Source organism: Daldinia decipiens (genome assembly GCF_022478715.1).
Source record: "Daldinia decipiens strain CBS 113046 unplaced genomic scaffold F4813scaffold_1, whole genome shotgun sequence".
Classification (NCBI taxonomy): domain Eukaryota; kingdom Fungi; phylum Ascomycota; class Sordariomycetes; order Xylariales; family Hypoxylaceae; genus Daldinia; species Daldinia decipiens.
In genome coordinates, this window is record NW_026054544.1 from 487,931 (window position 1) to 502,424 (window position 14,494).

The following is a 14,494-nucleotide window of genomic DNA, read 5'->3' on the forward strand; positions in this document are numbered from 1 at the left end:
CGATTCTTTTGAGACGAATCACTTCCGCGCCTTAGAGTGCAATGCCGACTACGAGACACTCCTTTTTTTGTTCTTTTCCGCGTCTTTTGTGTTCGCCGGGACAACCCATCATCATCCTGTTTAGGCCCATCCATCAGAAGACACGATGACGGAAATTACGACTTCTTGATTGTTATTAACAGCCGTTAAAAGGCCGTGTAAATGCTTCACGATTTAACGCGTCGCATGGTGGACCTTAATCTTTTTTTTTGAGATGATCATCGATTACTTCTTTTTTTATTTTTATGCTGAGGACAACGAGACACTCGAGCAACGCAAAAGTCCCGCCTATTACGATTTCTAGGCGAGTAATGTTCATGACCGAGGCTGAATTTGTTTTACTTTGTTCATCACATCCATCAGCCTCGTAGAGCACGTGAGGCTGCTGGTACAATTATTTTCCTAGTGACGACTGATGACGACCCGATTTTCTTCTATTCACCAAAAGGATGTGGTGTCACTGTGGGCGTGTGTTGGAAATGTCTCTTTCTGGTATCAATGGTCATGAACTCGATGATGGAATTAAAAAAGCTATTGCTTGATACACAGCGAACTTAGATTCTAAGCTACATACAACTGTCCCAGCCAATCGTATCACATATTGGGCTGTAAGGAAATTAAGTGGAAATTTGTAACCAGCTTTCCTGGCTTTATATTACAGTAATGGGATTCTCTATTAAACATACTCCTCTCGCCCTTCCTGTAGCAATTGTCCGGCCCATCCTCTACGTAGCTATCCTGTTTACATGTGATTAGTTAGAGTCCATTTCAGTCTTCCGAGTACAATAGGCTAAGCAAGCAAAAATGCTGATACCATTCATCTGGCCTGTACTCGTACCAAGCCTTGTGCGAGGTGACATTTCCTCAACAATCACAATTTGCATTACACCTAGTACCCCTTTCCCGTCGTACGGAAGTGGGAAAACCCTAGCTTCGTGGAACTACTCACTATCGACTTCTTTCGCCAAGACGATGTCGTGATGGCTCAAAAATAGTCCGCTTCACTACTTACGCCTGCGGTGGCAGAGATCATTCACTATAGTAGGGAAAAGATATGGGATAGTGAGACCTTTTTTGAGGTTAATACGGGCGGTCGGTCGCACGGCGATGTGGTAGCCCGAATTATGTAAAACCCTCATAACAGGTAGTGTTTAGACGATGATAATGATAACGATAACGAGGGAGGGGGTTGTCAAGCTCCCCTTTCCTCTTCAGTGTGCCGTTCCTATTCTTTATAAGAATAAGTAGACCTTACTTAGCATACCTAAGGTACCTTACCTACATATATATATGTAATCTAGAATGATTAACTCAGTGTATTCATTAAACCCATTTTCAATAAGAAATAAGTACCTAATGAGTTTAGATAAGGGTACTGTTATCCACATACTGCGTCGAATATAATTTGTGGTACGAGATGTATAATGCTCTTTTGACTTCGCCCGATCGCCCTACTTCTTAGCTGCCTATCCGACAATACACGATTTTAATGACTTTTATTCCGCTGTGACACTTGGTTAACATGAGCTTATATACCTAACACTAGAGAATATATTGACGGAACGGATTATGAGTAGGAAATGTAATGTCAAGGTATGCTATCGTAGCGTAGAAAAAAAAAAGGGGGGGGGGGGGTTGTTGCTTCTAATACTCCTAATTTCAACAACCGCATCCAATGTCCATTACCACATCCCCGTTGATAATACTCTAGAACGCCTAGGCCTTGTTTCCTGTCATGCCTATCACAAACAATGCATCGTGCCAACACAGACGGCTTCAAGAGTGATGTTAGCTTGGAATTAAGGGGAGCAGCTAGATAAACAACGATGGTTAGGATATTATAGCAAGGAGGAAACCTCGTACTGCAACTAGATATATATATATATATATAAAGATTAGCATGAATGACACACGTAGTTATTATCAAAGGCATGTAGCAGATCTGGTATATGTATGTACATGATAAATCCGAAGGGGACTGCAGCCAAGCCTCCACAGATTGCGGCGCAGTCGTCACAATTGAGTCGTTCGTAGGCGCCGAGCGAAGCGGGATCTCGTCCTGTTAGGTTCCAGGACAGCGTGCCCTCCACGCCGCTTAGCTCGGGGAAGGTGTAGTGCCCGCTAGGACTCTTGCCGAAGAGCTCCGGGTAGTTCCGTAGTTTTGTCACGTCGATCCCAAGCTCGCTTTTGAAGTACTCGAGCGTCTGCTCCGGGTGCATGGTTAGAGCGCCGCTGACGCTGTCGTCGGGCTGGAATGTGAATGAGATGGCGTCTGCGTCTGCGTTTTTGCTCCGCGGAGTTAAGACTTCGTTGTGCGCGACGGTGGGGTTGAGGAGCGTGAAGCTGCCGGTGTAGAAGAGGAGGGATTGGAGAAGATGCATCGTGTAAAGTACCTAAGCTTTGGCTACTGGTAGAAGCGAGAAAGGTAGTTAATAGGAGAGGGTGTATACTGATTACAGCTAACGCGTGAAGAATTGCTGGCAATGACAGCATATAATAACGGTGATGCAACCATGTAATATCTTATAACTCAACAGCATCAAAAACCCATACTTATACCGTCGTAGTCATAACGAGCAAGTCACCACCAGAGTGGTATGCTTGCCAAGCTAGTAGTGCTTGGTAAATTGCTTATGCTCTACACGCTTCTTCTCACCAATTACTTCGACAGATACAGCGTGGATACATCTAATCAGATCAAAAATTATCTGATCTCGGAGTTGACCCGCCCTGTATTCAGTCGGTACGGGGAAAGTCGAGCAAACATGGAACTGGGACAAACTACACCCGTATTTGGAACTTGGCTAGTTAAATGACTCTTCTGCGTTCGGTCATAATAGAACGTTTTCCTCAAGCTGCTTCTCGGAGATAGCTTTTTCTAGAGAGCTAACATGTGGGCCGAGTCGGAATTCCGAGGAGAGCATTTGTTGTTGCTTGCTTGTCGGTCAGAATATTGATGTTTGTGGTGGCAACTAAAGGCCCCATAGCCGTGCAGTCCCGTATTGGAGGGCACTTATACCGATGCCAGAATAGGTTGCGAGTTTGGCTCTACCTGGGACGTATAAAGGTTGTACACTGCATCTAACATGCGATAATATTCGTTGAACCAGACTGAAAGCCTCTTAATCTAAAGCATGGGGTTAGAGATTAAAATCAAGGATATGTATGAGGCTTTATTACGTACAACTTCAACTCTTCTTTTCGGGATTGGGCCTGCTTGGAACGTAAGGAGGTGTTAATATATAAGCCATCAATTGAGATGATCCGTAGACGCGTATCTAGACGCGTATCATAAGTGTCATGAATAACCCAAGGTTGGGGTCACATACGAGTTGGTCTGGGGACAATAATTTCGGAAAGCTCAAGAGAGCGTGGGTATCAATTAGAAATGACCGACAATCCTACAATGGACCACGCCAATCCAAAGGCAAAAACTACCTAATAGAAACCGCCTGGCCCTCATATCGTATGGCAGAGAAATTAGATACAGTCATTATGGTAGGGAGTCCTGAGCTGGGCTTCAACCTACGTACAGGCTGGTACGAGGAATGGGGATATTAGGTGCCATTGCATACAAACCCACTGGGTTTAGTCCTCCTCCTCTTCCTCCTCTTCTTCCTCTTCCTCGTCCTCGTCCTCGTCGCTGGTAGCCTCGATATTCGCCTTGGTCTTCTTACTCTTGGGCTTGGCCTTCTTCTCGTTCTTGGCCTTCGCTGGCGAATCAGGGGCGTCTGCGGGCGCTCCTGAGATATCAGGCGTGGTGTGTCCCTTGTCTCGTAGCTCGGCGTTGATAGAAGGAATAGCCTCGAGGAGTTTGTTGTATTGCTCAGGACTCAACGTGATACCCTATAAGGTGGTAAGCGATTGGATGGCCAAAAACACCTATCTCTCCCCTTCCCTAACCTATAATGGCTTACCTTCTTTCCTGGCTTGAGATCGCCAGAGGCATCTGTGTAGTACTCGCGGATGTTGACGAATGTCTTGCCCTTGAAACTGCTGATAGTGGCTCTGCGGGTGCCGCCTAGCTTTAGAATAAGTTAGTAATGAATTTTGAATCAAATAGACAAAGAGCGATAGGATAATAGAATATCATACACTCCAGAAAGGGTTACCATCGTCGTCTTTGCCGGCATCGGAGGTCTTGGCCTTCTTGGTGGACTTGGACTTGGACTTGGACTTGCTGCTCGACTTGACTTCCTGATCGCTTGATACATCCTCGTCTTCGTCCTCATCGCGACGCGATCGCTTAAGGTTCTTGGTACGACCCATATTGGCGGCCAGAATTGGTTCTTGATTTGATGTTGGATGGTGATATGATAGGGAAAGGAAGGTAAGGAATAGAAATCTAATAATTGATGCGGAATGTGGGGTTGCTGTTGGGTTGCGCTTTGTCGCGTCAATGGCAAAGACGCGCCTACTACATATGATGTATGTAGAGATAGGTACATCTATCATGCTTATCTGAGAGGTACCTATTAGGAGTCTAATTGCCGCTATACTTGCTACGGCTAGTGGTTGCAAGGTACCTGCATGTTTCCATATCCGATACCTCTCTTAGGTAAAACTCTAAGATATGGGAACGTTTATTGTAACTATTTATACCTGGCTTATGTACCTCTCACTTAAAGAACTATGAAAAGATACATGAAAGGGTACCTAAGTACTTAATATTACGAAACATCCCATTATCGCACCTCAAGGCACCTGCAGAGGGTTGGTTGTACAAGACAGATGTTAAGGGGAAGTCTAACCATTGGACCCCTAACTTACATGAATTCGCCTGCCAAATTTATAATCCAGAACATTTTCCAATACGCAGTCTATAGAGAACGAACGAACGAACTATTCCGAGTTAACCGCTGTGCTAATACTTATAATATTAATCAACCATCTTCTATTCTAGCCTCTCGTTATAAATGCAATGCGCCCACTATCAACGCCCCTAAACGCCTAACCTAGTAACTTTCAATAGTTCCATACACCAACAACTCCCTAATGAATACCGCCGACGATGCGCAATTCGGCGCCACTCCCGCCGTATCGCAAGACGAGACGAAACTAGACTCGAGCGAAATAGTAGATATATCCGAAAATAACTCCCAAATCTACCCGATAAGTCCGAAGAAACGAGATATACCTACGGCGTCAAGTTCCCAGCAAGATGATATTGTCACCAAGGTGTTGCAATTTCTTTCCACAGCAACGCCCAGGACCCTTGCGGCTATCGCGTTTGCACTTGCTGCTGTGACGTATTTCATCCTTGGTCAGATCGGCCTGGTATTGATCGGAGCTGTCGGTGGTATCACGCTATTCGCGTCATGGGAGTCCCGACATCCCGAAGTGTCCCGGGCCGTCCGAGGTGAAAGGGGTTACGAATTCTTAGATCGTGTCTTAGGGACGGTACATACTAGAGAAGTCATTCGGACTGAACAAGACGATGAGAAGAACGCCGAATTTCTGGCTCGAAGTTTCGACGACTTCCAGCCAGAAACGCGACAGGCGCTTACTGGTCTTGTCGACGCCATCGTTCGCGACTACGTGGACTGGTGGTATGGACCTATTGTGCCGTCTGACAAATCATTTCCTCTCTCCTGCAGAAAGGTGTTGGTTAATTTCCTATTGACTATCTCGAATCAATTGGGCCGCAAGCGACCTGCCGATGCCTTCGTCGACTTCCTTACTCACACGTGCTCTATCATTATTGTCTTCCTATCTGAGATGTCCAATGCTTACTCGGAGCTTCCTTCCGAAGTCAACTTGACTGCGGCAGATGCTATTTATAATTACCTTGCTTCGAATACCGAAGCACCGCTGTCAAATTTGCTTAATCAAAGACAACAGGCAGGGAAGTTTAAAATGGTTGCTGAAGACTTGCTTAGCTTCCTGGATAAATCGGCATATGATTGCGATCCTGCTCGAATCTTTTTGAGGGAAGTCCTCTCAACAATCATTCTTGAGGGTACTTTGCAGACATGTTCTAAAGCCGAATGGATTAATGGTTGGATTGTGTATCTTCTTGAGTCTGGAGAGACGGACTTCTCGCAAGCCATCGATGATGCGATACAAGATCAGAAGGCTTTTGGCGACGTCGATGGCAATGTGGGAAATATTGGTCTTTCCAGGGGTAACCGCAATTCATACGAAATTGATCGGGTGCGCCGCAAGGAGGCGGTGCATAAGAAGAAGTTATCGAAAGCTGACGAAGAAATGGAGAAGGCTATGGAAGAAATGAAGAGACTCAACGAGATGATTGCTGAAGCCGACAAGTCGAAACCAGTATCCACTGAGAACCGCACAGAAGCATCCGGTCTCCTTAATAATGCTATAGAGAAGAATGCTAAGGAGCTTAATTTGAAGCTTGACGAAAAACCAAGCAGGCCCTCTTTAGAGAAACCTAAAGACTATAGTCCAAGGACTAGAGGTGCATCAATGGACTCAAAACCAGGGAATGTTGAAGATAGGGAAGAATCTCTGAGATCTCCCATCTCTCTAAGATCGCCTATAGATTTGGCAAGCCACAGCTCGTCTCCGTGTAGTGGACAAGGGGAGAAAATGGCTCGTAGGTTTACAAGCTTCGATCAAATTGTTCCACCAGCAACAGAAGAGCCAGAAGAAGGCGACCCACGCAACCCTCCTCCTCTTACACTACACAATGCCACTATTACTATTCATGACGACGCGGCGAATGATAAAGGTCGACTTCGTGGCAAACCTTCCTGGGAGTATCTACTTCAGATTGAACCAGCAACCTCTCATTACCCTGGGTGGATGATAATGAAAACGTACACTCAGTTTGAGGGTCTCCACGAGAGCTTGCGACGCATTGCGACCGTTTCTGGATCGACTGCTTTCCTGGAGGCCTTCGCCGCCTTCCCGAGCTGGAAAGTGCACACGAGGACGTCATTGCGCGGTGAGATTGAGAGATACATGCGAACAGCCTGCGCCGAGAAAGCGCTGGCCGAATCAGAAGCCTTTAAGCGGTTCCTAGATAAAGGCCAGGAGACTCGAATGAGCGCCAGCAGGGGGTTCTCATTCGAGTCGGTAGGAAAAGGCGTGCTTGACGTTATCCAGAATGCACCCAAGGGGGCTTTCGACAGCGGAAAGGTAGTAGTCGGCGGAGTCTCTGGTGTCTTTGGCAACATCGGGCTAGGGTCAAGGAAATCAACCACCTCTTCCTTAAACGAGCAACAGACCAAGGAAGTCAGTAGCACAAAAAGCCCAACGAGCACGCGGCCATTATCAATGTCAGCTCTCACAAGGATGGACAGTACCCCATCAGTGAATGGGTCAGGAAAAGCTAGAGATAGCCTGGACAGTCAAAGATCGTCTGTAGTTGCAGTGCAGCCGGGTAAAGTAGCGCCTATGGAACGGCGACCCAGCGTCCAAATCGACCCGAATCAAGACAATCTTCACCCTGCGAGGGCAGATCGCTGGGAGCGGAGTTCGATTAGTGCAACGAGTAGCAGAGTACATAGCCGTGCTTCGAGCGCTGTAGCGTTGCGCTCACCTCTACGATCTCCATCCGAATTAAGCTTTACTAATATTAAACTGCCACCTCCACCGGATGAGATCGCAGACGACTACGGCTCTCCCGTGAGCACTCGCTTGAGCGTCGACGGAAACTCGCGTTTAATGGCCACTCCAAATGGTACCTCGCCAACTCGGTCATTTAACTCAAGTCAAGATCAGCTACCACAAGCGGGCAAACCCACCAAGCGACCAAGTAGGCAATTCGCGCCGCTTTCAGAGCAAGAGACTCGTGTAGCGGTCGAGCTTCTTTTCGCCGTAATTAACGAGCTCTACACGCTATCATCGGCTTGGAACATTCGGCGGACGCTCTTGACAGCAGCAAAATCATTCCTGCTGCGACCAGGCAATCCGTCACTCGTGTCTATCCAATCACTCGTTCAAGAATCGGTTCTTGAGGCGAATTTATCGGACGACGGTATTGCTGCTCACCTACGCAAGCTCCGAGAAAACTCTCTTCCCACGGAAGAAGAACAAAAAGCTTGGCCAAAGGAGATGACGACTGAAGAAAAAGAGGAGTTGAGGGTTAAAGCTAGGAAGCTATTTATACAGAGTGGCGTCCCCGGTGCATTAATGGGGATCATGGGGCAATCCGCTACAAGCGAGGCACTTGGGCGAGTCTTTGACTGCCTCCAGGTCGAGGAGGTCGCCAGAGGTCTTTTCTTCGGGATCATGCTGCAAGCAGTTCGAGTCGTTACACACTAAGGCTGATTACTTACCACGAGCGTTTTGCACTTGAATAGCTGGGCGTATAATCAAAAGGGGGTATGGGACGTCAAAAACGGATGATTGGAATTGTGTACAGCTTCAGTGCATCTCTCCTGCCGCGACGGCCGATACGTATCAGTATTATCATAAACCATTGATTTTCAGGACATGTATGAATTAGGTATATATACGACGGGCCGTGCGGTGACCATGGAGTTTGTAAGGGGGTGGTGTGGACTTCCAAGAGAGTTTCAGGGGCCCATGAAGTCCACGAACAGCATACGAAGTCTATAAAGTATTTATTCATGAGGAAACGAGACTAATTATTCTGCTATTCAACGAAATATTCTCTTGAATAGGTAGTATTCCTGGTTGAAAGGATTTATAATCATGTTTTATAATCATGTTGATTACATATAACTAGCTGTTCTCATCGGCCTTGACTATGACGAGCTACTATGTACTGCTGAACTTCCGTTATTCCCCCCTATCGTAGGGTAAGTATACCTACCTACCTATGCAGTAAGCTTACACTGCGGGGTAGTTGAAATAGTCTATTGATGGTAAGTAATAGGTAACTTAAGCACACCTAGGTTAAGTAAGTACCTAGGCAAATATAGTGGGGTGAGTAATTGGTTTTTTTAGTGTTTGCTCTGTTGTGTTCGCCCTAGTGACGACATCGGCTTTTAGTATTGGATAGCTCCCAAGGTCTTCCTAATATTTCCGAATATACCATACCATATACCATATCCTACGTATCCACTTCCGCATTTTCTCTATGCTCACTGCTTACCTATCTATTGGTATTATACTCGTTGCGGTTACGATCACAACCTGGTGTCATATTTTAAAGTTGCGTATGGGGAATAGCAAAGCGCCGCTTTGTAAGCTCTAAGCTCTAGGCTCTAGGCTCTCATCATTTTAGATAAACGCTGGTTGCTCTCCGATGCCGCTAGAGCTGGGCCTATAAGTGGCCAACCTTTTGGAATTACGAAGTGCTATATTCTCCCTGTCCATATTGGCCTACTTCCATCATCTATCTAATACACGATGGGTTCTACTGAACAGAAAGACCGCGGTGTCCGTATCGCCATCGACCGTGGCGGTACCTTTACCGACTGTGTTGGCACCTTGGACGGAAAGGATGTTGTAATTAAGCTCCTCTCTGAAGACCCGGCCAACTACGAAGATGCGCCGCTGGAAGGCATCCGGCGTATCTTGAGCCACTTCGAAGGACGGGAGATCCCTCGGGGTGAGGCTCTGGATACCTCTAAGATCGATAGCATACGCATGGGGACCACAGTGGCGACAAATGCGCTGCTGGAGCGCAAGGGCGAGAAGATAGCCCTTGTCGTGACCAAGGGCTTCCGGGACTGTCTTGTCATCGGCAATCAGAGTCGCCCCAAGATTTTCGACCTCGCTATCAAGAAGCCTGACGTTCTGTACGAGGATGTTGTTGAGATAGACGAGAGGGTTACACTTGAAGACTATGCTGAGGACCCTGAGCGGACGATCACTAAAGCTGATGCCAAGGCCGGGACGGCGGAAGCGTCGAAAGCAGACTTGGTGTTAGGACTCTCAGGGGAGACAGTGCGTATTTTGGAACGGCCAGCGGAAAGCAAGATCAAGGATCGATTAAAGAATATATTCGACAAAGGCATCAAGAGTATAGCTGTATGTCTAATGCACGGCTACACATTTCCGGACCATGAAGCCTTAGTGGGCAAAATTGCTAGGGAAATTGGCTTCAACCATATCTCGCTCAGCCACGAACTCATGCCTATGATTAAGCTGGTCCCACGAGCGACAAGTGTCTGTGCTGATGCGTACCTCACGCCGGCAATTAAAAAGTACATCACCGGTTTCCAGAAGGGATTCGCTGGTGGCTTAGGAACACGAAGCGTCCTTCAGGAGAACGGCAGCAAAGGTGCAAGATGCGAGTTTATGCAGAGCGACGGTGGATTGGTTGACGTGGAGAAGTTTACCGGGTTAAAAGCCATCCTGTCTGGTCCTGCAGGAGGTGTGGTAGGGTACGCTATCACAAGTTACGATGAAGAGACCAAGATTCCGGTAATCGGATTTGACATGGGTGGTACAAGTACCGACGTCTCACGTTATGGAGAAGGTCGATATGAGCATGTCTTTGAGACGACGACGGCAGGCGTTACAATTCAATCACCCCAGCTCGACATCAACACCGTCGCTGCCGGAGGTGGAAGTAGACTCTTCTTCAAGAACGGTCTCTTTGTCGTTGGACCCGAGTCAGTAGGAGCCCATCCCGGTCCTGCTTGCTACCGAAAAGGTGGCCCCGCTGCAGTAACAGACGCAAACTTGTTCCTAGGTCGTCTGTTACCCGAGTTCTTCCCTAAGATCTTCGGCAAAAACGAAGACGAGGGCTTGGACTTCGAGGCGAGCAAGAAAGTGATCCAAGAGCTCACTGATCAGATCAATAAGGAAACTGGCAAGAATATGAGCTTAGATGAAGTAGCATACGGTTTCTTAACGATAGCAAATGAGGCTATGACAAGGCCTATCAGGTCTATTACCGAAGCGAAGGGCCATGACTCTTCGAAGCACCGGTTGGCAACGTTTGGTGGCGCCGGTGGTCAGCACGCTGTTGCTATCGCAGAGGCTCTAGGTATCAAGCAGATATTAGTCCACAGATACTCGTCAGTTTTATCGGCATACGGAATGGCCTTGGCGGATGTCGTCGACGAGAGGCAAGAGCCAGACTCCACAGTATGGCAAGATAAGGGAGATGTGGTCAATGAGCTGAAAATCAAGATGGAAAAACTAAAAGAAAAATCACGGAAGGCCCTACAAGACCAAGGTTTCGAAGACAGCGATATTGTCTTTGAAGAATATCTCAATATGAAATATCGTGGAACCGAATCAGCTCTCATGATTGTCAAGCCTACTGAGGAGAAAGCAAAAGCGTCTTACAACGGCGAGGACTGGGAGTTCGGCAAGGCCTTCGTAGATCATCATCGTTACGAATTTGGATTTACTCTGGACGACAGAGATATCATCGTAGATGATGTGCGAGTTCGCGGTATTGGAAAGAGCTTCACATATCGGGACAAGACTGTAGATCAACAGTTAAGAGAGGTCAAGCGGCAGTCTATTGGCGAACAGAAAGCGCATGGCAAGTCTCAAGTTTACTTTGAAGGTGGTCGTTTAGAGACGCCAATCTATAAACTCGAAGACCTATCGGTTGGTGACGAAATCCACGGACCAGCCGTTCTCGCGGATGGTACACAAACCATCGTGATCACTCCAAAGGCGAAGGCGCTAATTCTCGAAACGCACGTCATCATTGACTTGGAGAAAAATAGCAAGGATGAGTGAGCTTGATCCTACCCCCTTTTACAAGTTCTCTTTTACAAGTTGGAAATCAAGACTTAGCTAACAAACGAATCAGATCGCATAAGAAGGATTCGTCTGAACGAAAGGCTGACCCTATTCTACTAAGTATCTTCGGTCATCGCTTTATGGCCATCGCAGAACAAATGGGCCATGCGCTCCAGAAGACCAGCGTGAGTACAAACGTTAAGGAACGCCTCGACTTCTCGTGTGCTATATTCGACGCCTCCGGAGGACTCGTAGCTAATGCGCCGCATTTACCTATCCACTTGGGATCTATGTCGACGTGTGTTAGGACACAAGCTAAGATCTGGGAGGGCAAGCTCAAAAAAGGAGATGTGATCATGTCGAATCACCCATCGTATGGTGGTACACATCTACCAGACATTACTCTTATCATGCCTGCCTTCAACGAGAAGGGAGATAAAATCCTATTTTATGCAGCATCAAGAGCTCACCATGCAGACATCGGTGGGATTACCGCGGGTAGCATGCCACCGCTGTCGCGTGAACTGTTTCAAGAAGGCGCATCGATTGAGAGCGAAAAAATCGTCAGCGAGGGCAAATTCAACGAAAATAGAATCATAGAGCTACTCTATAACGAACCAGCCAAGTACCCTGGCTGCAGTGGAACTCGATGTCTGGCAGATAACATTAACGATCTCAGGGCCCAGGTTTCGGCAAACCAAAAAGGCATATCCCTGATCGAAGGCCTCATTCAGGAGTACGGCGAAGACATTGTACAATTCTATATGATCAGCATCCAAAACAATGCAGAGCTCTGTGTTCGGCAGCTATTAAAACAGGTCTACAAGAAATTCGAAGGGAAAGACCTGTCTGCAGTTGACTATATGGACGATGGAACTCCGATTCGGCTACGCGTCACTATCGACCCGGAGAAGGGTGAGGCGGAGTTCGACTTCGAGGGTACGGGTCCTCAGGTCTACGGCAATGTCAATGCACCCGAAGCTATCACATACAGCGCTATCATCTATTGTCTGCGCTGTCTGATTTCAGAAGATATCCCTCTGAACCAGGGTTGTCTCAAACCTGTCAACGTCAAAATCCCCCCAAAGTCACTCCTATCGCCGTCAACGGGTGCCGCTGTGGTGGGTGGTAACGTACTGACCAGCCAGAGGGTCACAGATGTTATATTGAAGGCATTCGAAGCATGTGCCGCTAGCCAGGGTTGCTGCAACAATCTGACGTTTGGGTTTGGCGGTAACATCACGGGTGAGGAAGAAGTCAGGGGCTTCGGGTACTACGAGACGATTGCGGGCGGCAGCGGTGCGGGACCGGACTGGGAAGGCACCAGTGGCGTCCACGTACACATGACAAACACACGTATTACGGACTCTGAAGTATTCGAGCGACGGTACCCCGTCCTCCTGCACGAGTTCTCCATCCGCAAGGGGTCGGGTGGTAACGGGCAACATCGCGGCGGCGACGGAGTCGTCCGCGATATTGAATTCCGGATCCCCATTCAATGCTCGATCCTTAGCGAGCGACGAGTCTACCGGCCTTACGGTCTGGCCGGCGGCGAGGATGCCGAGTGCGGTCTCAACATCTGGGTACGTCGCGTGCAGAAAGCCGACTCGGAGAAGGATCTTGCCACACAAGATGTGCACGCACAGCAGGGCAGAGACGACGTTGAGTATGAGGTACGCTATATCAACCTGGGTGCTAAGAACAGCGCCCCTATGAAGCCTGGAGACCATATCATCATTAATACGCCCGGGGGAGGAGGTTGGGGCAAGGTCGGGGACCAGAGGGTCGAGAGACTACGGAGAGACCATACTGAGTCTTGGAGGAAGGGCAGCCACACCGCCAGGGAAGATGCCGCTTTGCAGGCATAGGGCTGTGGAAGCTTCGTATATAGCGAAGGTAGGCATAAAGTCTATGTTACTTCATCCCCCCCTTTTACGTACCTAAGGTATTAAGGGGGGTGTTTGTACTAGTGCCTTTATGATGTTTAAAGCTGTGCCGCTCGTGAATCCCAATTTCCCACTCGTTTACACGCGGCCTGTCGTCGCGAATGTGACATTACGCAGTCGTACAGTCGTGGGTATAAGCTGACCGACTTGGGGGTTACCAAATACCTGGGAGTTTCTGCCACTGATCCCCCACCGGCGAAGCTATCAAATTAGGAAGGTAAATAGACGGGAGCGCCTAGCGATTAACTAACGAATTGCGAGATATGCTTCTGTCTTTTTTTCTTTCTTTTTTTATGCGGCCCATTATCTCAGTCCAACGGTCTGGATTCTACGTATGTTGGTGGAAAAGTACCAGGCGCGAGGAGCGAGGGTCTTGGTAATCAATGGTTAAGCGATGCGTAGGAGGCGGATGTCTGGGTTAGATGTTAGTAGGATTTATTATTATTATTATTATTTAAGTGTTAGAATTTGGGAAAGGGGGAAGTGTACCTACTTAAGGTTAGATAGTTGGGGGCTTAATGGAAGCGTAGCAAGCGCTTGCGATGGTGATACACGCGAATTAGACCCCAATTCCGGAGTTCGTCAGTTATATATAGGTAGGTAATTTTATGACAGATTTGGTAGTTCTTCTTAAATTAGGAGCGTGTGCTCTAGGTATTTATTAATAAGATATAAATGTCCCTTTATAGGCAGTTTTCGAAATGAAGACTTGTTTGTTGGTGAATGATTTACTTGGCTTTATTTATATCAAAGTTAACATAATAAGAAGTCGTACCAACATTTGACTTGGGCGTAGATATATTTCACTACAGGTATTTACATAATTCTTAATAGACATTTGAATAATCACGAGCGTGGCCCTATAATGGCAATTGACCCCGGTACCAGGGTCTTTGGAGCCCAGTCCGGATCGAACCCGACGA

General features: G+C 47.5%; 4 protein-coding genes across 4 annotated transcripts; 2 read left to right on the plus strand and 2 right to left on the minus strand.

The window, feature by feature from the left end:
* Positions 1 to 1,934: 1,934 nt before the first annotated feature.
* On the minus strand, positions 1,935 to 2,528 carry F4813DRAFT_394836 (uncharacterized protein; the record flags this gene model as incomplete). Its single annotated transcript, XM_049247618.1, has 1 exon — positions 1,935 to 2,528. The coding sequence occupies exon 1, from the start codon at positions 2,418 to 2,420 to the stop codon at positions 1,935 to 1,937; it is 486 nt and encodes a 161-aa protein (XP_049104636.1). The 5' UTR covers positions 2,421 to 2,528.
* A 1,099-nt stretch (positions 2,529 to 3,627) lies between these two features.
* Positions 3,628 to 4,308, minus strand: F4813DRAFT_384254 (PC4-domain-containing protein; the record flags this gene model as incomplete). Its single annotated transcript, XM_049246055.1, has 3 exons — positions 3,628 to 3,885; positions 3,957 to 4,064; positions 4,135 to 4,308. The coding sequence occupies 3 exons, from the start codon at positions 4,306 to 4,308 to the stop codon at positions 3,628 to 3,630; spliced, it is 540 nt and encodes a 179-aa protein (XP_049104637.1).
* Positions 4,309 to 4,777: 469 nt separating this feature from the next.
* F4813DRAFT_341523 (PXA domain-containing protein) lies at positions 4,778 to 8,709 on the plus strand. Its single transcript, XM_049241304.1, has one exon. It carries the CDS (start codon positions 5,035 to 5,037, stop codon positions 8,269 to 8,271), a length of 3,237 nt encoding a protein of 1,078 aa, XP_049104638.1. The 5' UTR covers positions 4,778 to 5,034; the 3' UTR covers positions 8,272 to 8,709.
* A 180-nt stretch (positions 8,710 to 8,889) lies between these two features.
* F4813DRAFT_7184 (Hydantoinase B/oxoprolinase-domain-containing protein) lies at positions 8,890 to 13,729 on the plus strand. Its single transcript, XM_049248817.1, has 2 exons — positions 8,890 to 11,618; positions 11,696 to 13,729. The coding sequence occupies exons 1-2, from the start codon at positions 9,325 to 9,327 to the stop codon at positions 13,491 to 13,493; spliced, it is 4,092 nt and encodes a 1,363-aa protein (XP_049104639.1). The 5' UTR covers positions 8,890 to 9,324; the 3' UTR covers positions 13,494 to 13,729.
* Positions 13,730 to 14,494: the final 765 nt, after the last annotated feature.

What these genes read in the sequence shown, in the direction of transcription:
- F4813DRAFT_341523 (XM_049241304.1), top strand. Translation starts at nt 5,035, where the DNA reads ATGAATACCGCCGACGATGCGCAATTCGGCGCCACTCCCGCCGTATCG.
- F4813DRAFT_7184 (XM_049248817.1), top strand. Translation starts at nt 9,325, where the DNA reads ATGGGTTCTACTGAACAGAAAGACCGCGGTGTCCGTATCGCCATCGAC. An exon ending in GAGAAAAATAGCAAGGATGA is followed by an intron (nt 11,619 to 11,695) that starts GTGAGCTTGATC and finishes CAAACGAATCAG; the next exon opens with ATCGCATAAGAAGGATTCGT.